Source organism: Somniosus microcephalus, chromosome 2 (assembly GCF_052327205.1).
Source record: "Somniosus microcephalus isolate GS21.2 chromosome 2, FLI_Smic_1.0, whole genome shotgun sequence".
NCBI classification, from domain to species: domain Eukaryota; kingdom Metazoa; phylum Chordata; class Chondrichthyes; order Squaliformes; family Somniosidae; genus Somniosus; species Somniosus microcephalus.
In genome coordinates, this window is record NC_140988.1 from 216,762,948 (window position 1) to 216,784,324 (window position 21,377).

Consider the following 21,377-nt stretch of genomic DNA (forward strand, 5'->3'; position numbering starts at 1 on the left):
TTTACCCTTGTACAAGATCTTGGTTAGGCCTCAGTTACAATACTGTACTAAGTTTTAATGATCTCACATGGTGGAGGATGTTGAGGCTCTGGAAAAGGTGCAGAGGAGGGCCACCAGATTAATTTCCAGTCTAAAACACCTTAGTTACCCAGATAGGCTCAAAGTGCAGAAAAATGCAGACTTGCGTGATTTTATTAAAATTTATAAAAGAATGGACTAGATTGAGTTTATGTGGACAAATTATTTCAACTGGATAGGTTAGGGAGAACCAGGGGTTACATTTGCAAGTTATCACAGAATCACAGAAACCCCACAGTGCAGATAGAGGCCATTTCGGCCCATCGAGCCTGCACCGACACATATCCCACCTGATCCCTGTAACCCCTAGACCAACACATATCCCACCCTATCCCCGTAACCCCACGTATTTAATCCCCCTAACACTAAGGGTCAATTTATCATAGCCAACCATCCTAACCCGCACATCTTTGGACTGTGGGAGGAAACCGGAGCACCCGGAGGAAACCCACGCAAACACGGGGAGAATGTGCAAACTCCACACAGTCACCCGAGGCCGGATTCGAACCCGGGTCCCTGGCGCTGTGAGGCAACAGTGCTAACCACTATGCCACCGTGCCGTACATTGAGAAGCTGAGATGATGTCAAACAGTGAATGCTAAGTTCCAGAAGTTTAGCAATGTCATCTCAACTTCATAATGGCCCAAAAATGGCCCAAGTTATGCAAGGGCAGAACTAGGTTGGATGTCAGGCAGTTGTTTTTTTCTCAGAATAGTGGACCTGTGGAACAGGTTGCCTGATCGTGCAGTGAATGCCGATTCTCTGAATTTCTTTAAGAGAGCTGGACCTCTTTCTGGCTGGGGCAGAGATCACCTCATACACTGACCCTGATTTATATCCTGTAATATAAATCAGGGTCAGTGTGATCTCCTGGGCTAGTTTCGATCGTCTAAAGGAGTTGGACAGGAATTTTCTACATTTGGCCTGGGTTTGTCTGTTTTTGCCTCTCCCAGATTAGATGGCTCTGGGTGCGTAGTTAGTGTCCGTATCGTAATGAATCTGGCATCACAACTTTATGGGACAGGCTAGATGGAATAGTGGGTCTTTTCCTGTCCATCATTTTTGTATGTGCATTTGATTACTAGTTCAGTAACAACCACTGTACTACAGTACAGGTAAATGCAAGGTGGAATGTGTTAAAATGCAGTAATACATTGAGAAGCTGAGATGATGTCAAACAGTGAATGCTAAGTTCCAGAAGTTTAGCAATGTCATCTCAACTTCATAATGGCCCAAAAATTGCTGTGGTAGGCCAATGAACGGTGCCCGCCTTTAATTAGACTTGCCCTTGCCTGTTTAATGTCGACGATATTTTGCCCTGCAAATTGCTGGAAGTGCAAGATGGAAACGGCGCAGTGCCCTCTACAAGCCATCTGAAATCTAAGTGAACAGGGCAAGCAACTGTGTATCTCTTTAACCAATCAGACTGAAGGATTCTGAAATTAACAGCAGAAAGACAGAAAAGTGTAATTTAGAATCGGTCAATTCAATGTCAAATCAAGTATAGAAAGAGAAATAGAGGGAAATAAAGATTGGATTGAGAGAGAGAGAAGAGGAAAAGAAATGTAAAAAAAAAAACTCTCCAACAATTATAACAATTACATACTGGGCTGGATTTTGCAGTTGAAATAACAGCGAGGCGAACTGTGCTCACCATTATTAACATGTAAATCGGACAGCAACTTCCAGTAAAATGCGTAAATCGGAAGTTGCTGTCCAAGATGCCCCGCTCCTCCAGAAACTGCGATAATGGTATTTTGCTGAGAGACTCGCCACTGAAATACATCGAATGGTGTGAAGTTGCTGTACTTACCTGAAATATACGCAGTAAACTCACCAGAAATAGTTCCAGTCTAAGTACCCTTTTAATGGTGTGGTAAGTCTTACACAGCCAAACAACCTCTCTGGCAGTGAAAATTAACTTTACCAAGTGTGGAGTTGCATTCCTTCAGGTTTTAATTATTGTTGGAGATTTAAAAAATTAGAATAATTTTTTAAACTTTTACTTTGTCTCTTTTATCCCTCTCTCTTAATCCAATCTTTCTTTCCTTCTAATTATTTCACTTTCTGTACCTGATTTGACATTGAATTGAATATTCTAACTGACACCTCCTGGTTCAGACTCTGCGCTGCTCATTAACAATTCTTCAATCTGATTGGTGAAGGAGATGTACATTTGCGTGCACTGTTCATTAAGGTCCCCGATGCTCTGTCGAGGGCACTGTGCTTTTTCGATAGTTGGCTGTCTGGACCTTCCAGTGCAAAAGCTCATAGAAAGTCTATGGGCAAATGCAAGTGGGACGGTTTGCTCTGCAAAATCTGGCCCTTTAGGTTCTTTTGTACACAACAGACATGGCAGCATTCGGTAACAGGTAGCAGCCGCTACTTATTAATTTTATGATTTTGCCAGAGCATAGTGTGGCATGATTTGAGCAGCACTGATCTCTGAATTTATTGATATAAATGTGCATATTTAATATTGCAATCTGCTTCTGACCATTTTACTACAGTAGTTTCTTCTTTAGGTATAAGTTTGAAAGATTTTAGTTTACCTTAATCTTAAATTTGATATTTGCACGTGTGCCATAATTAGCAGCATCGTTATAATCACAGTAAGTTAACATGCAGATACAGCAAGCAATTAGGAAAGCAAATGATATGTTGGCCTTTATTACAAGAGGATTTCAGTATAAGAGTAAAGACATCTTACTGCAATAATGATATAGGGCCCTGGTGAGACCACACCTGGAGTATTGTGTACAGTTTTGGTCTCCTTACCCAAGTAAGGATATACTTGCCATAGAGGGAGTGCAACGAAGGTTCACCAGACTGGTTCCTGGGATGGGGGGAATTGTCCTAGGAGGACAGATTGGAGTAGACTAGACCTATATTCTCTAGAGTTTAGAAGAATGAGAGGTGGTCTCATTGAAGCATACAAGATTCTTACAGGGCTTGGCAGGGTAGATGCAGGGAGGATGTTTCCCCTGGCTGGGGAGTCTAGAACTAGGGGTCACAGTCTCAGAATAAGGGGTCAGCCATTTAGGACTGAGATGGAGAAATTTCTTCACTCAGAGGGTGGTGAATCTTTGGAATTCGCTACCCCAGAGGGCTGTGGAGGCTCAGTCATTGAGTATATTCAAGACAGAGATTGATAGATTTTTGAATATTAAGAGTATCAAGGGTTATGGGGATAGTGCGGGAAAGTGAAGATGAGGTAGAAGACCAGCCATGATCTCATTGAATGGCGGAGCAGGCTTGAAGGGCCAAATGGCCTACTCCTGCTCCTAGTTCTTAAATTAGTTATAAGAACAGAAATTACAATACTGCAGGAGTCCATGTGTTCCACCACATTTGTGCTACCAGCACTTGGGAGCTATTTACTGTAATCCCATTTCCCCATATTGTTCTATATTCTTCCTTTCCAAAAACATATCCAATTCCCTGTTAAATGACATTTTAGGCTCTGCCTTAATATACATTTGTGGTAAAGCATTTAAAGTTCTAATAAACCTCTGTGAAAACATTTCTTCTAACTTCCTCCTCATTCCTCTAGTGATAATTCTCAGGCTAAGCCTCCTTGCTACCGATTCACCAGACAGTGCAATCTTTCACTGTATACCCTTTCAAAAATCTCTATTAGATCCCTTTTAACTATTCAGTGGAAAAAGTTCAATTTTCAAGCTTTTCTTCACTACTACCTTTCCACGGCTTGTCAAGAACTGCATATCCAACTGTAGTCTAACCAAAGTTTTGTACAATTTCAACATTACTTCGTTGCTTTCATATTCAGTGTCCCCTATGATTAAAACCCAGAGTCCAATGTGTCAATTTATAGCTGTAATGTATATACCTTTAAGGGGGGGGGGAACTACTTTTTACAGCTCATGTATACTGTAGTACCGGCAGTGACCACACCTGTATATAGCACTGAGTAGTAATCTGTACAGATCAGTTCCACTGTGAGCCACGTTGAGTAAACACCTGTTGTACCGTTTCTCCTGCAGTCTGTGTCTTATTATACACAGACACAACATTGGCGACGAGACAAGTTCGAACCTACCTGCAACTCTGCATCACCTCCCGGGGATTCGTTCCTGGAGATCAGTGGATTGGAGGTCAAGGCCAGAGACTCGGGCGTCGACCACGGGCAACCGCCCAGTCATCCAGCAGAGACTCAAGAATTGTGGGGGAGGCTGTCGAGAGCCAGGCTTGGCTTTCCAGTCGAGGTGGTCCAGCGAAACGGGCTGGCAACAGGTAGTGCGCAGACCCTTCCCGGACAGCGGCGGGCTAGAGCCCGACCGAGCGGCACAGCAAAGGGCCGAGCAGCGTCGATGGGGGAGAGAGAGAGGGCAGAGCGCACAGCCGGTGTTCAGGGGCCGAGCAGCGTTGAAGAGAGGGAGAGAGAGGCGCCGCCATTGCCACGATGACCGCCGAGAGCGGCGTTGGCAGCAGTGCAGGAGAAGTGCGTGAAACCTACAGGGTGCCGCCATTGCCACGAGAAACGCCAGGAGCGGCGTTGGCAGCAGCGGGGGAGGAAGGAAAGCGCGGGAGATGCCATTTTAAGCCATTGGGAGAAGCCATTTTAAACCACACCCAAAATGCCGAAGAGTGGCAGTATCACCGCATTTGACAGTGAAGTCGAAGATTGGACTACATATGTCGAACAAATAGAGGTGTACTGCAAGGCAAATGAGGTGTCAGATGACAAGAAAGCGTCGGCATTGTTAAATTTAATGGGTGCAGAGACGTATGGGTTATTACGAAATCTAGTAACCCCAACGAAGCCAATGGAAAAGAGTTTTGAAGACATAGTAACGATACTACAGGAACATTTAAACCCCACACCCCTGCTGATAGCAGAAAGATTCAAGTTTCACAAACGGAACCAGCATAAGGATGAAAGCAATGCTGATTATTTAACAGAACTGCGCAAACTATCGAAACACTGCCAGTTTGGAGCGGGACTGGCAGATACCTTAAGGGACAAGTTTGTGTGTGGGCTTCAAAGTGAAGGAACCCAGAAACGGCTTTTATCTGAAAAGGACCTTACGCTGGAAAAGGTTTTCAGCATTGCGGTATCATATGAAGCAGCAGCACGGGGTGCTGCAGAGATACAAGAGACCGCAAGAATATGGCACAAACGAAATGTCATATGGAACAGGGAAGTGCTATCGCTGCGGCAGAACAACACATGACCAGAATGATTGCTGGTTCAAAGACAAAAGGGGCAGTAATTCCTCCCCAAACGCATGAGTACGGAAGGGGTACTCACGCGTCTGGCCGGAGGAAATGCCGGTTTTCAGCATGCGCAGCGCCTGCGCTGAAAACCGGCATTTCCTCTCCTCTAACCCAAGAGGTGAAGAGGCTAGTGCGTGCGCTGTAGGGGGCAGCACGTGCGTCTTGGATTTCCTCTGTTTTGGGGGATTTGCGCATGTGTAAATGCCTCCGGTCTTTACGCTTGTAAAAAGCACACGTAAGTATTTATTTTTACAGGTAAGTGGTGTTTTAGTGCAATTTAGAATTTTTTTTCCCCACAGGTTTATTATTTTAAAGAATCTACAATAAGGTAAGTTTAGTTTTAGACCCTTTTTATTAAAAATTTATTTTTTTCAAAAAAAAAAATTATTGTTTAAATTATTTTTTTAAACTTATTTATACTTAATTTAATGATTGGGATGTTTCTTAAAATTTTATTTAAAGTTTAAGTAGTGTTTTGGGGTGCAGTACTTTTCATGAGTTTGACAGTTCTTACTCTCAAACTTAAGAATGAAGTTTCCCCTCCCCTGATTGGCTGAACAGTGCTCACCTGATCCCAGCCAGCACATCGCACTAACTACGCCGCTGGGTCAGGTTAGCACAGCGCGCCAACATCAGAACCGGGCCACTGACAGGAAATCCACTGCGGGCCAGGTTTCAGATGTCGGCGCGCCGGGTAAGTGCACATCGGGGGCTTGCACGCGCGGCAAGCCCCCGACACCAAGTTCTGGGCCAAAGTGTGCAGACAGTGTGGAAAAGTAGGACACATAGCACGAGTCTGCAGGTCGGGAAAGAAAACCTGCAATAAGAAACCTACCAAAGGAAAGTACAAGAAGGTACATAAGATGATGGAGAATAGTTCAGACGAACAAAAGAGTGATAACGACTCCGAAAGCAGGGAACTGGGTTGTCTGAAACTACATAATGTGATCACAACGGAGGATCACCGAACCATTTGGGTCACTCTCAAGATAGCAGGGGTCCAGGTAAAGATGGAATTGGACACAGGATCAGCCCTAACAGTCATAAACCGACGGGACTATGAGCGGCTATTCTCACACATACCCTTGAGAGACACAAAAATTATTTTGAAGACGTACACGGGTCAAAAAGTCTACCCCAAAGGAAGGGGTGACCGTTATATATAACGGTAAGGAAACACCAAAACTAGACCTGTATGTATTGCAAGATGGAGGACCACCATTACTGGGATGTGAATGGATCCGGAAAATACAACTGGATTGGCATTCCATACAGGCACTGACTGTGGCTGACAAAAAGGATGACGACGTCACACCTGGGCGACTGTCAAAGATCCTAACTGACGCGAAAGAAGTGTTTCAGCAAGGACTCAGAACACTAAAAGGCATGACAGCGATGATTAAAATGGAAGAAAACGCAAGGCCAAAATTTTTTAAAAGGCCAGACCGGTACCTTATGCGATCCGCCCAGCCGTCAAAGCAGAGCTGGAGAGTCTGGAACATTCAGGTGTACTGTCCAAGGTAGACTGGAGCGAGTGGGCTACACCCATCATCCCTGTGATGAAAAAGTCATTGAGCAGCACGCCTGGGGAACCAAGGAAGGTTCGCATCTGTGGGGACTTTAAGGTAACAGTGAACCCGGTCCTTCACACCGTACAATATCCACTTCCGCGGATTGAAGGTATTTTCACCTTGCTATCTGGAGGGAAACGCTTCACTAAGATTGATCTGGCCCAGGCGTATCTGCAAATGGAGGTAGAAGCATCAAAAAAATACCTCACAATCAACACCCATAAAGGTCTCTACCAATACAACCGGCTGGTATTCGGGGTAGCATCAGCTCCGGCTATTTGGCAGAGGGCAATGGAACAAGTCCTGCAAGGGATCCCAGGGACCCAGTGTTATTTGGACGACATCCTGGTCACGGGCGAAAATGACAGTGATCACCTTGCCAACCTGGAGCAGGTGCTCACTAGATTGCAGGAATATGGGCTCCGAGCTAACCGCCCCAAATGCGAGTTTTTTAGAAGAGGTCTTGTATTGTGGCCACGTTATCGATAAAGAGGGGTTACATAAGTCCCCAGAGAAGATTGAGGCAGTAGTCAAGGCTCCAGCAGCAGAAAATGTGTCACAACTGAGGTCGTTCCTCGGGCTGGTAAACTACTACCATAAGTTCTTGCCAAATTTGTCTACAATACTGCACCCACTGAACACTACTGCAAACTGGGGTGCCATGGAAGTGGAGTGACGAATGTAGATGAGCTTTCCAGAAGAGCAAAACACTAATCACATCGAAAGAGGTATTGGCCCATTACAACACAGCATTACCAATTCAGTTGGCACGTGATGCGTCACCCTACGGCATTGGAGCGGTGCTGCCGCACAAATTCTCGGACGGCTCAGAGAGGCCAATAGCCTTTGCGTCACGATCACTAACCTCAGCCGAGCGTAACTACGCCCAGATTGACAGGGAGGCCCTCAGCCTAGTGTGGGGAGTGAAAAAGTTCAATCACTATCTGCACGGGCAGAAATTCACCTTGCTGACTGATCATCAGCCTCTTGTTTCCATTTTTAATCCGAAGAAGGGCGTTCCGGTGATGACTGCACAACGACTACAAAGATGGTCACTTTTTCTAGGGGTGCACCACTATGAGATTGAATATAAGGGCACGAAACAGCATGGAAATGCTGATGGGCTATCACGCCTGCCACTGCCTACTGCGGAGGAAGCACCAGCAGTGGATCCTGTCGAAATATTCCATTCGACTATAGTTGAATACCTATCGGTAACTAACGCTTGTATCGAAAAGGAAACCCGAAATGACCCGACACTGTCTCGGGTATATGATTTGACGGTGAAGGGATGGCCAGCACATGGCGACTCACTGTTGCCAGCATTCTCGACAAGGAGAGAACAGCTGTCAGTGTGCCGGGGGACCTTGATGTGTGGATCCCGAGTGGTAATTCCACCCAAGTTAAGGGATAGAGTGCTCAATGAGCTTCATGAGGGTCATCTGGGAGGGGTAAAAATGAAAAGCCGAGCCAGGGCTTATGTGTGGTGGCCGGGAATCGATAAACAAATCGAGGACCTGACCAAGAGCTGCTCAGGATGCCAGAGAGTCCAAAATGCACCACCACAGGCCCCTCTACACCCATGGGAGTGGCCCTCAGCTCCATGGCAACGGGTGCATATTGATTTTGCTGGTCCATTCATGGACTCAATGTTTTTAATAGCCGTGGATGCGCACTCGAAATGGCCTGAGGTGATCAAAATGTCCTCCACCACCACGGAGAAAATTATTGCAGTCCTACGTACCATTTTTGCCAGGAATGGCTTGCCAGAACAGATTTGCTCCGACAATGGACCACAGTTTGTGTCCGAAGAGTTCCGGAGGTTCTTGAAAAAGAATGGGGTAAGGCATTACACATCCGTCCCGTATCATCCAGCCACAAATGGATTGGCTGAGAGGTTCGTACAAACCTTTAAGAAGGCAACAAAGGCTATGTACAATGACAACATTCCGCTGCAGCACAAGGTGGACAATTTCCTGTTCGCCTACTGGAATGCGACACATGCAGTCACCAACCAGGCCCCAGCCATGATGTTCTTTAACCGAAGGTTAAGATCTCGCCTGGATTTGCTCAGATCTAACGTACGAAGAGATGTTGAGAGTAAGCAATTCCAGCACATCCATGAGAAGCCAACAAGGAGCTTCAATGTAGGGCAACCAGTCTTGGCCCGCGACTACCAAACAGAAAAATGGCAGCCAGGAACGATATGCACACGGCAGGGCCCACTAATGTACACAGTGGACATTGGGGAGAGCATCGTGAGACGCCATGCTGACCAGATCCTAGAGTCACAGGAACAAGTCAACCCCATGCCTTGCCCATACGTACCTGGTGATGAACCCGACGTACAGGTCGCATCTACCCCAGAAACAGTAGCATCGGAAGATGAACCAACCGACTACAGGGGGCCAGAATCGCCTCCGCACCAAGAGCAAGACACTCGGGAAAGGCGCTATCCAGAAAGGATCAGGAAGCCTCCCCAAAGACTGAATATATAAATAGACTATTTTCAGCTAATGTTGCATGTTAAAAGTGTTAATTGTAATTAGTTCGATATTTAATTGTTAAATGAGTGTTATGGTACTGTTAATCTAAAAGGGGAGGAATTGTAATGTATATACCTTTAAGGGGGGAACTACTTTTTACAGCTCATGTATACTGTAGTACCGGCAGTGACCACACCTGTATATAGCACTGAGTAGTAATCTGTACAGATCAGTTCCACTATGAGCCATGTTGAGTAAACACCTGTTGTACCGTTTCTCCTGCAGTCTGTGTCTTATTATACACAGACACAACAATAGCCTCTCTTCCTGCACTCCCACTGTTAAAGATAGGTGTATCTGCACCCCCCAAGATCTCTCTGTTCCTTCACTCTTGGTGATCTTTACTATTTAGGGTATACTTTCTTCTTCCCAAAATGTCCTACTTTACAGTTCTTTGTACTGAACTGTTTGTGCTAACTATCTGCTCACACTTAATATAATTTGAGCTTCTGATTCTTACCTAACTTTAACATTTTAAAATGGTTGTACATGGTTAAAACATGAACACATGAATGGTCAAGGTTTGTAAATTTAGTTTTATTATGTGATCCTTATGACAATCAAAAGACATAACATTTAAGAGTTGCAATTGCTACCATGCAATTCACAAGTCAATGGCAAGTTAGCAGAATTAAAGAAAATACAGTACTGAAGATTTACAACAAAATATAAAACAGTGCATTTCCTTACTGTAAGTTAAAACTAAACCTGAGAAATACAATGAACATTGAATTTGAAGGTCACCATTCATGCAGTGCAAAACCAAACTAGAGAAATTTAATCAACATTCTGGAAGTCTGGCAGAAAAATCCTGACCCAATGTTCAGAATATGTTTCATCTTTACATGACAGTCAAGCCAAATTCCACCATTAAATTAGACTGATTTTAAATACTATACAAGACTGGCAACAATGGAAGGCGAACTTTGTTTACTTATTACTAATGTAGTAAACATGCATTACAACTTTCACTTTACTTTGTTGTCACATTGAACAAACTCCTTTTGAAATTTGATCTCTTATTTTGAAGTAGTCATGTTCAATTCATTTAAAATGTATCGTAATATTTTCACATCCGTTTTTATTGTATGGTCTTAAGGCTAAGTAAAGCAAAGTACACATTCCATAGCCTATTCAGATACAGCCTTTCACAGAACCAAATGGATACCAAGTCAGTGTGAATTCAAATGCACAAAATAATTTAAAGCCATTAGTCAGTTATATTGACAAAGATTTTTATTCCAAAATGGAGGACGCACACAATAATTGGCCAGGAAACACACAATTACTTTGTCCACTGAAATCTGCTGCATGGTGTTACCTTTCATTAATCTAAATCATTTGTCTCTAACCTTGAACCAGAAGTGTAGCAAGATCAGAAAATTAGTCATGCACTAACAATGTACATGTAACACTTGACCTCATGCAGTTAGACAAGAATACAGACAGGACAACCAAACACACTACACAGTGCACCTCTCATAGGGGAGGAAGACGACAGCTAAAAAACACCACAAAGTAATTATATGCTTTGAAACTTCCACCTTTTCTGACATTCATTCAACAATTTTATGACACACACAGATATGTGGCACATAGAATGAGCATATGGACACAGCAAGCTGCAAATCAAGAGATGACAGTAACTGGATTCTATTCGCAATCTGTTTGTGTATTTTTAAGTTGTATTTTGCTACTATTTTTGAGTTGGTGTCACATTCTGCAACATTGGTTTGCTGCAAATTTTCAGAAATTGCAGTAGTAGCAAAGTTTACTATTAAGTTACTTTTAGAATGGAACATTGCAAATTATGCTGCATGTTGTACTCACATGTATGCATGTGTTCCACTGTTCTTGCCTTATATCTCACTGTTTGCTGAAATCTATTTTTATATCCAATATTAGTCAATAGATGTTCTCTGGCAAATGCTCAATGTTAAAACTGGAGCATTAAAACACCCTTCACATTAGTTATTATAGAAACTGCACATAAACAAAGAGTCACTAAAGTCAAGTTTTGAATGGAATGCTGATAAAAGTTTTTAGAATATGGGTTGTGTTTTGCAGTTAAGGCAGTTTAATGCAAAAAAAAAAGCAACACATTAATGCATGTGAATAGACAATACAGGATGTTCCTCTATGAAGTCAAAACTTGAGGTCCTACGTACAGGTCACATCCAGGTTACTGCTGTCAGGTCTGTGTAAAGTGTGACAGCCACATAATACAGGTGAAGTAAATTTAATTCAACTTGTACCAGGAAGGAAATTGTTGACTTTGTAAAAATGACAGTTGTTTAAGCAATAACGTGAAACCAAACTGTTTGCAATGATTCATCAGTACTGCTGAAATGAATCCTGCAAAGAGTGATTTTTCTTGAAGATCAGCTTGTAGAAATAAACACATTTTAGCTATACATTTACCAAAAAACACAATTGGAATTGAAAGCGTCATGAATTGACACATCAACACATGGAATTAAACAATCTAGATAAAGTTAATGTAAAATAGGACTCGAGTTAACCCTATTAGAGATGGTAGCCAGTAACAAAATAATGACAGCATCTTTTCTAACCTTTATTTTACTCTTTACAGCTTTTAGGCCCGTGGCAAAACGTGTGCGAGAAGAATGAGGGAAAAAACCTTCAATATAATTGACCATTTCAATGGGCAAGAAAGTAGTAGTAAAACAAGGAAATATTCTGTCCAGTAGGAGTTATTCGTACTGTTATTTTAAACTAGCAGCTGTATAAAAGTACTACTTTATACCAGAAACGCTCTCCCCTGCACTCATTGTCTCATTTGAGATGTAAAGCAGTGCAAAGCACTGCTATTTTGGAAATTAAAAAATATTGAAACAATGTTTGTTGAATATTAAATCCATTAAAAAGTCACTAAATTCACAAGCATATACACAATGACATGTAGCCAGGCACAGAAAAGACACAACACTGCTTCACTCTGAAAATTAATTTGAATATTAGGCAAAGAGAAAAGCATATTCAAGGCCATAGTTTGAGAAAGACACAAGTTCAGAAGCAAGTGCCAAGAAGGCAGTAGTCACATCTTTTAATCAGTCAATGCGTGTGCAAATCACTCTCCACAAAGAGTGAAGCAGGAAAGTTCGAAACGGGACTTGAAATTTGCTCCATTCCTATGACAGTACACTGGAGAATAGGGTTGATGTTTAATTCTATCAACTGATGTGATTATATTACTGTTGGCTAAAGTTCACACAGAGTTTTAGTTTTGGCAAATAATGACAACAAGAGCAGCACCAGTATCATGTTTAATACTGTATTTAAAAAAACATATTTTAGCATTTTGAACAGTTTCCTATTCAGTTTGCACTTTTTTCCCCCCAGTGACTTGAACATTAAAAAATACTCCAGGATTGTTATGGTAGATTTATATAGGTACAGCTTCACAACATAGGTGTATAACTTTGCAGTATTGGAGTAAATATTTCCTCCAGAATCATTCAAAATGAGGAACCCATGAGATAATAATAAAAAGCATACTCCAAAAGATTTTTTGAGCAATAGCAACAAAAATTAAACACCCACAGAAGAGAAAACTGTAACAAATCTATCAAAAAAGTTAGCTGAAGGTTAAATTGGTATACATTTTATTTTGAAATGAACAGGAAAATTTAGGAAATAGCATTCAATTGTAATACACATCTGCCCTGTAGACATTAAATGAATGCTTATACTGATCGGAGTTTAAAAATCAAAATAACACTCATGTTTATATATCTGTGGTTTTAAAACAATCATATCAAAAGACAGCCCATCAAGTATAGTGACAAATTTCAAGTCCTGCCTATCCAGTTGTTAATGAGTACTGTGTTGACATTCTAACAGTGAGTTTATGCTAACATAGATTTGCACAGTGTTTGTGTCTATTTAATACACAAGTGATTAGCACGTTCCCCCTTCATAAAACATACAAAACTATCCATGCTTTTCCAAGATCTTTACAGCAACATTTTTCATACTTGGATATCTCAGCTTTTGAAGTCTGATGTCCCATTCTCATTTGAAGTACTGGTTTGCAATCCATGTTCCTGTATTAGGTGTTTACCAGTCATCTTGTCTTTGTTTGGTGGTGTCATAGACCCTGACCACTTCAGACTGGGACACAATGCCATTCTCATCTTGGGAGAAGGCATAACCGTCTATGAAAATAGAAATAAAGTGGCATATCATGCATTAAAGTACAAAAGAACATTTTGTGATGCATCTTGTGTTTATTGTCATTATACTATCAATAATTATAAACCCGCTCCCCCAGTAGGCAACACAGAAGCAGATGGCATATATTCAGAGAAGAAAGATTAGAGCTTAGAGAAATGAATTCTATTTTCTTTCATGAAGGTTAGTAGACGTGAAAATTGAATAGCAGGATGAACTCATTTCATTTAAAAGTTTGTGTGTTTTAATTTACAAAGAGTTTCCTGTAACGTTTCAAATTTGCTGATGGTTCTTTATATTAATAAGATCTAGTTAACATGCTTGATGAAAAATAACATCTAGAAATGACTAGGAGCAACTGTCCTTTTCTAGCCTTCATAATCATCATGCAACAACTTCATTTAAAAAAAATAAAATGCAAATAGCTAAACTGTGAGATAAAAGATTGTGAGGTACTAAAAGTTCAAAGCAGAGATCTGCTAAAAGTGTAATAATTATGATGCCTACACCTTCCTTAGTACGAATGGCTTCACTTCTCAATGGCGGTGAATGGTCCCCCTCACTTGCCAATACTTGTGATCAGTCTCACCAGTTTTCAGCCAAACTGCTGGCTATGAACATTCACACACACAAAAAAAATGTTGTTCCATCCACCTCAGCCATTGACAGATTTTCCCTGCGTCTGCCTAGGTCAGGAATGACAGAGGAATCCATAGCGTTACATATCTGCTTGTAAGAGGGTACTTCTATGGTCAGTGACATAGAAACATAGAAGATAGGAGCAGGAGTAGGCCATTCGGCCCCTCGAGCCTGCTCTGCCATTCAATGCGATCATGGCTGATCATCCAAATTCAGTACCCGGTCCCTGCTTTCTCCCCATACCTCTTGATCCCTTTAGCCTTGAGAAATATATCCAACTCCTTCTTGAATATATTTAATGAATTGGCCTCCACTGCCTTCTGTGGTAGAGAATTCCACAGGTTCACCACTCTCTGGGTGAAGAAATTCCTCATTTGTGTCCTAAATGGCCTACCCCTTATCCTTAGACTGTGACCCCTGGTTCTGGACTCCCCGACCATCAGGAATATTCTTCCTGCATCTAGTCTGTCCAGTCCTGTCAGAATTTTATAAGTTTCAATGAGATCCCCTCTAATTCTTCTAAACTCCAGCGAGTACAAGCCCAATCAATCCAATCTTTCCTCATACGTCATTCCTGCCATCCCAGGTATCAGCCTGGTGAATCTTCGCTGAACTCCTTCCATGGCAAGAACATCCTTCCTCAGATAAGGCGACCAAAACTGCACACAATACTCAAGATGTGGTCTCACCAAGGCCCTGTACAACTGCAGCAAAACATCCTTGTTCCTGTACTCAAACCCTCTCGCTACGAAGGCCAACATACCGTTTGCCTTCTTAACCGCCTGCTGCACCTGCATGCTTACCTTCAGCAACTGATGCACAAGGACACCCAGGTCTTGTTGCACTTCCCCTTCTTCCAATCTATTGCCATTCAGATAATAATCTGCCTTCCTGTTTTTGCTACCAAAGTGGATAACCTCACATTTATCCACATTATATTGCATCTGCCCAATCACCCAACCTGTCCAAATCATCCTGGAGTTTCTCGACATCCTCCTCGCAGCACACACGCCCACCCAGCTTTGTGTCGTCTGCAAATTTGGAGATATTACATCTAGTTCCCTTGTCCAGATCAGTAATATATATTGTGAATAGCTGGGGTCCAAGGACCGATCCCTGCGGTACCCCACTAGTCACTGCCTGCCACTCGGAAAAAGACCCGTTTATTCCAACTCTTTGCTTTCCGTCTGCCAACCAGTTCTCTATCCAAGTCAGTACCTTGCCCCCAATCCCATGTGCCTTAACTTTACACGCTAATCTCTTATGCGGGACCTTATCGAAAGCCTTCTGAAAGTCCAAATACACCACCTCCACTGGTTCTCCCTTATCTATTTTATCAGTTACATCCTCAAAAACTCCAGTAGATTAGTCAAGCACGATTTACCCTTTATAAATCCATGTTGACTTTGTCCGATCCTGTCACTGTTTTCCAAGTGCTCTGCTATTACATCTTTTATGATGGACTCTAGCATTTTCCCCACTACCGATGTCAGGATTACCGGTCTATAATTCCCCGTTTTCTCTCTACCACCTTTTTTGAATAGTGGGGTAACATTAGCTACCCTCCAATCCATGGGTACTGTTCCAGATTCCATCGAATGTTGGAAGATGATCAGCAATGCATCTACTGTTTCTAGGGCCATTTCCTTAAGTACCCTAGGATGTAGATTATCAGGCCCTGGGGATTTATCGGCCTTCAATCCCATCAATTTCCTTAACACCATTTCCCTACAAATACTGATTTCTTTCAGTTCCTCCCTTTCATCAGACCCTATGTTCCCCGACATATCTGGGAGGTTATTTGTGTCCTCCTTTGTGAAGGCAGAACCAAAATATATATTTAATTGGTCTGCCATTATAAATTCCCCTGATTCTGACTACAAGGGACCTATGCTTGACTTCACCAATCTTTTTCTCTTCACATATCTATAAAAGCTTTGAGTCAGTTTTTATGTTCCCTGCGAAAGGGAGGGGAGAAAACAGGAGAATAACAGAACCACATAGAGTTAACTCGAAGTACAAGGGTTTAACTATAATTACTAAACCCTGGGACAGTGATTTGCAAAATGGAAACACTTGGGAGAAAGATACTTACGTAATGAGCTCTGCTGGTTCAAATCAGAACGGTGCAGATTGAAAGTGTTCTTCTTAAAAACATTCTTTAAGAGTTGAGCTCGTTCGCTTAAGCTTTTCAGGAGAGAGAGAGTTAGAATTGTGTGAAATGTTTTAGGACAAAGCCAATATTAATTCTCCTGTTGGTTGTGACTTGATGGAATATTTTTTAACTTAATACATTTTGAACTTTATAAATGCTGATTTGCCAGTTCTTCACCAAACAAGACAAATTTACACCATTTTATTTATCAACCATCAGAATCCAGCTAGTATAAATACCATATGCCTAAGCTCTAAAGCTATATCCATATAATATATAGTGGAAAATCACTTGTACACTTAAGCAAAGTACCAAGTTACATTACACCACCCTCAGGGTGCTGATATTGAATATGCTAAGCTTACATTTCAATGTTTAGGTTATGCTTCACCTTTGGATAAAGTGCAAATTAAAAGTTTTTTTTAAAAAGTTCTTACACATTTCATGCTCGAGGACTACAGAATGGACAACTCTTCCAACTCCGTGTTAAATAGTCACCATGGGAATTACTGTAAGTTACAGGTTGGTAACACCATCAGGCAACATTGGCAAAGCAGTGGGAAGCCCAGCCTCAAAGAGTGCCTTTTTATATACAAGAGTCCACTTTTTGAACATATGGAGTCAGTCAGAAACGAGAGACTTAAACTTAAATAAAGCCAATTACATAGGTATGAGGGGCGAGTTAGCGGAGGTAGATTGGGAAATTAGATTAAAAGGTATGACGGCAGATAAGCAGTGGCAAACATTTAAAGAAATATTCCAAAATTCTCAACGAATAAACATTCCATTGAGAAGTAAAAACTCCACGGGAAAAGTGGCTAACTAAAGATAAGGACAGTATTAGATTAAAAGAGGCTTATAACGTTGCAAAGAATAGTAGTAAACCTGAGGATTGGGAGAGCTTTAAAAACCAGCAAAGGATGACCAAAACATTGATAAAAAGGGAGAAAAGTATGAGAGTAAACGAGCAAGAAGTATAAAAACAGATTGTAAGAGCTTCTACAACTATGTAAAGAGGAAGAGAGTAGCAAAAGTAAGCATTTGTCCTTTAGAGGCTGAGACAGGAGAAATTATAATGGGGAATAAGGAAATGGCAGAGACTTTAAACAAATATTTTGTATCTGCTTCAGAGTAGAAGACATGAAAAGCATACCAAAAATAGTGTGGAACCAAGGGGCTAATAAGAGTGAGGAACCTAAAGTAATTAATATCAGTAGAGGAAAAAGTACTTGAGGAACTAATGGGACTAAAAGCCAACAAATCCTCTGGACCTGATGGCCTACCTCCTAGGTTTCTAAAAGAGGTGGCTGCAGAGATCGTGGTTGCATTGGTTGTGATCTTCCAAAATTCCCTAGATTCTAGAACGGTCCCAGCGGATTGGAAGGTAGCAAATGTAATCCCACTATTCAAGAAAGGAGGGAGAGAGAAATCAGGGAACTACAGGCCAGTTAGCATGACAGTCATTGGGAAAATGCTGGAATCCATTATTAAGGAAATGGTAACAGGGCACTTCGAAAATCATAACATGATTTGGTAGAGTCAACATGGTTTTATGAAAGGGAAATCGTGTTTAACAAATTTATTAGAGTTCTTTTGAGGATGTTACTATCAGGGTAGATAAAGGGGAATGAGTGGATGTAGTATATTTGGATTTCCAAAAGGCATTTGATAAGGTGCCACATAAAAGGTTGCTACGCAAGATAAAGGCTCATGGGGTTGGGGGTAATATATTATCATGGATAGAGGATTGGTTAATGGACAGAAAACAGAGAGTAGGGATATGCAGGTCATTTTCTGGTTGGCAGGCTGTAATTAATGGGATGCTGCAAAGATCAGTGCTTGGGCCTTAACTATTTACAATCTATATTAATAACTTAGATGAAGGGACCGAGTGCAATGTATCCAAGTTTGCTGACGATACAAAGCTAGGTGTGAAAGTAAGCTGTGAGGAGGGCACAAAGAGTCTGCAATGGGATATAGACAGGTTAAGTGAGTGGGCAATAAAGTTGCAGATGGAATATAATGTGAGGTTATTCACTTTGGTAGGAAGAATAGAAAAACAGAATATTTTTAATAGTGAGAAACTATTAAATGTTGGTGTTCAGGGAGATTTAGGTGTCCTCGTACAGGAAACATAGAAAGTTAGCAGGCAGGTACAGCAAATAATTAGGAAGGCAAATGGTATGTTGGTCTTTACTGCAAAGGGGGTTGGAGTACAAGAGTAAGAAAGTCTTACTACAATTGTACAGAGCTTTGGCAAAACCACACCTGGAGTACTGTGCACAGTTTTGGTCTCCTTATCTGAGGAAGGATATACTTGCCTTAGAGATGGTGCAACGAAGGTTCGCTAGATTGATCCCTGGGATGAGAGGGTTGTCCTATGAGGAGAGATTGAGCCTATACTCTCTGGAGTTTAGAAGAATGAGAGGTGATCACATTGAAACATATAAGATTATGAGGGGGATTGACAGGGTAGATGCTGAGAGGTTGTTTCCTCTCGCTGGAGAGTCTAGAACTAGGGGGGCATAGTCTCAGGATAAGGGGTCGGCCACTTAAGACTGAGATGAGGAGGAATTTCTTCACTCAGAGGGCTGTGAATCTTTGGAATTCTCTACCCCAAAGGGCTGTGGATGTTGAGTCGCTGAGTATATTCAAGGCTGAGGTAGATAGATTTTTGGACACTAGGGAAATCAGGGGATATTGAGATCGGATGGGAATGTTGAGTTGAGGGAGGAGATCAGCCATGCTTATTGAATGGCGGAGCAGGCTCGAAGGGCCGTATGACCTGCTCCTAATTATAATTCTTATGTTCTTAAAAGGGCATTCACAACCCACTAGAGCACTTTTGAGCCAAGAATGACAGATTTTAAAAGGGCTGCAGACTGCTGTAAATTGAAAGGTAGGCTGACCTGCCAGAGCATTTACTAACATAAACATAAGAACATAAGAAGTAGGAGCAGGAGTAGGCTATACGGCCCCTCGGGCCTGCTCCGCCATTCAATAGGACCATGGCTGATCCGAACTTAGACTCACGTCCACTTCCCTGCCCTCTCCCCATAACCCCTTATCAGCTAGGAAACTGTCTATCTCCGTTTTAAATTAATTTAATGTCGCAGCTTCCACAACTCTCTGAGGTAGTAAATTCCATAGATTTACTACCCTCTGAGTGAAGAAGTTTCTCCTCATCTCAGTTTTGAAAGGGCAGCCCCTTATTCTAAGATTATGCCCCCTAGTTCTAGTCTCACCCATCAGTGGAAACATCCTCACCGCATCCACCCGATCAAGCCCCCTCACAATCTTATATGTTTCGATAAGATCGCCTCTCATTCTTCTGAATTCCAATGAGTAGAGGCCCAACCTACTCAACCTTTCCTCATAAGTCAACCCCCTCATCTCCGGAATCAACCAAGTGAACCTTCTCTGAGCTGCCTCGAGAGCAAGTATATCTTTTCTTAAATATGGAAACCAAAACTGTACGCAGTATTCCAGGTGTGGCCTCACCAGTACCCTGTATAACTGCAGCAAGACTTCCCTGCTTTTATATTCCATCCCCCTTGCAATAAAAGCCAAGATTCCATTGGCCTTCCTGATCACCTGCTGTACCCGCATACTAACCTTCTGTGTTTCATGTACCAGAACCCCCAGATCCCTTTGTACTGTAACACTTTGCAGTTTCTCTCCATTTAGATAATAACTTGCTCTTTGATTTTTTCTGCCAAAGTGCATAACCTCACACTTTCCAACATTATATTCCATCTGCCAAATTTTTGCCCACTCACTTAGCCTGTCTATGTCCTTTTGCAGGTTTTTTATGTCCTCCTCACTCACTGCTTTCCCTCCTATCTTAGTATCGTCGGCAAACTTGGATACATTGCACTCGGTCCCTTCCTCCAAATCGTTAATATAGATTGTAAAGAGTTGGGGTCCCAGCACCGACCCCTGCGGAACACCATTAGTCACTGATTGCCAGCCAGAGAATGAACCATTTATCCCAACTCTCTGTTTTCTGTTAGATAGCCAATCCTCCACCCATGCCAGTACATTGCCCCTGATCCCGTGATTTTTTTATCTTGTGCAGTAATCTTTTGTGTGGCACCTTGTCAAATGCCTTTTGGAAGTCCAAATACACCACATCCACTGGTTCCCCTTTATCCACCCTGTTTGTTACGTCCTCAAAGAATTCGAGCAAATTCGTCAAACACGGCTTCCACTTCGTAAAACCATGCTGACTCTGTCCGATTAAATTATGCTTATCCAAATGTCCTGTTACTGCTTCCTTAATAATGGACTCCAACATTTTACCAACCACAGATGTTAGGCTAACTGGTCTATAGTTTCCAGCCTTTTGTCTGCCTCCCTTTTTAAATAAGGGCTGGTGTCTCTTAGAAGCCATTAGTGAGGGAGATTGTTTCAGTCAAGTCATTAGGGATGAATTCAATTGCATGTCTTTAGAAGTTAAAAGGCATTGTACAATATCATCTCATTCTGGCATCTAGAGCTTATTCACTGCAATGTCTTTCCAGTGTATTTATTTTTAAAGAAAAAATGAATTCTACACATTTTGTTATGATTTTATATAATTTAAATACACCTTTTTCAAACTAAGTGTTTTTTTGTTAAGCTGATGAAACATTTGTGATGGGAAAAGTGGGAAAGGGAAAAATAAATTAAATTACAGAAGAAATATTTGACCAAGTTACATTGTGTGCAAAATCACAGCTGTCTGAAGGTTTAACTTTCTATGCAAGCGCATTTTCTATGTAGGGTATTTTAAAAAGAAATAAAACATCTCAATAGGACAACATTCTGCTTAAATATTGTAAAGCATGTGTTTTACTTGCAAACACACTACTGCCAATTATTATTATTATAAATGCTATCTCTATCATTTAGTTAAATAAAAGCCTGACTCACTACAGTTTGACTAACATGGTGCATTCAAAGATGGTTTTATTT

The 21,377-nt window shown here is 41.7% G+C and overlaps 1 protein-coding gene across 1 annotated transcript in view; it reads right to left on the reverse strand.

Annotated features, from left to right (window-relative positions):
- Positions 1-9,949: 9,949 nt before the first annotated feature.
- atp8a1 (ATPase phospholipid transporting 8A1) overlaps positions 9,950-21,377 on the reverse strand; it is a 546,817-nt gene continuing 535,389 nt past the window's right edge. The window contains exons 39-40 of the mRNA XM_085969404.1: positions 16,362-16,453; positions 9,950-13,611 (exon numbers count right to left, since the gene is read on the reverse strand). Coding sequence (XP_085825530.1) covers positions 13,514-13,611; positions 16,362-16,453 — 190 coding nt within the window. The 3' untranslated portion in view covers positions 9,950-13,513. The remainder of the gene's footprint in view (positions 13,612-16,361; positions 16,454-21,377) is intronic.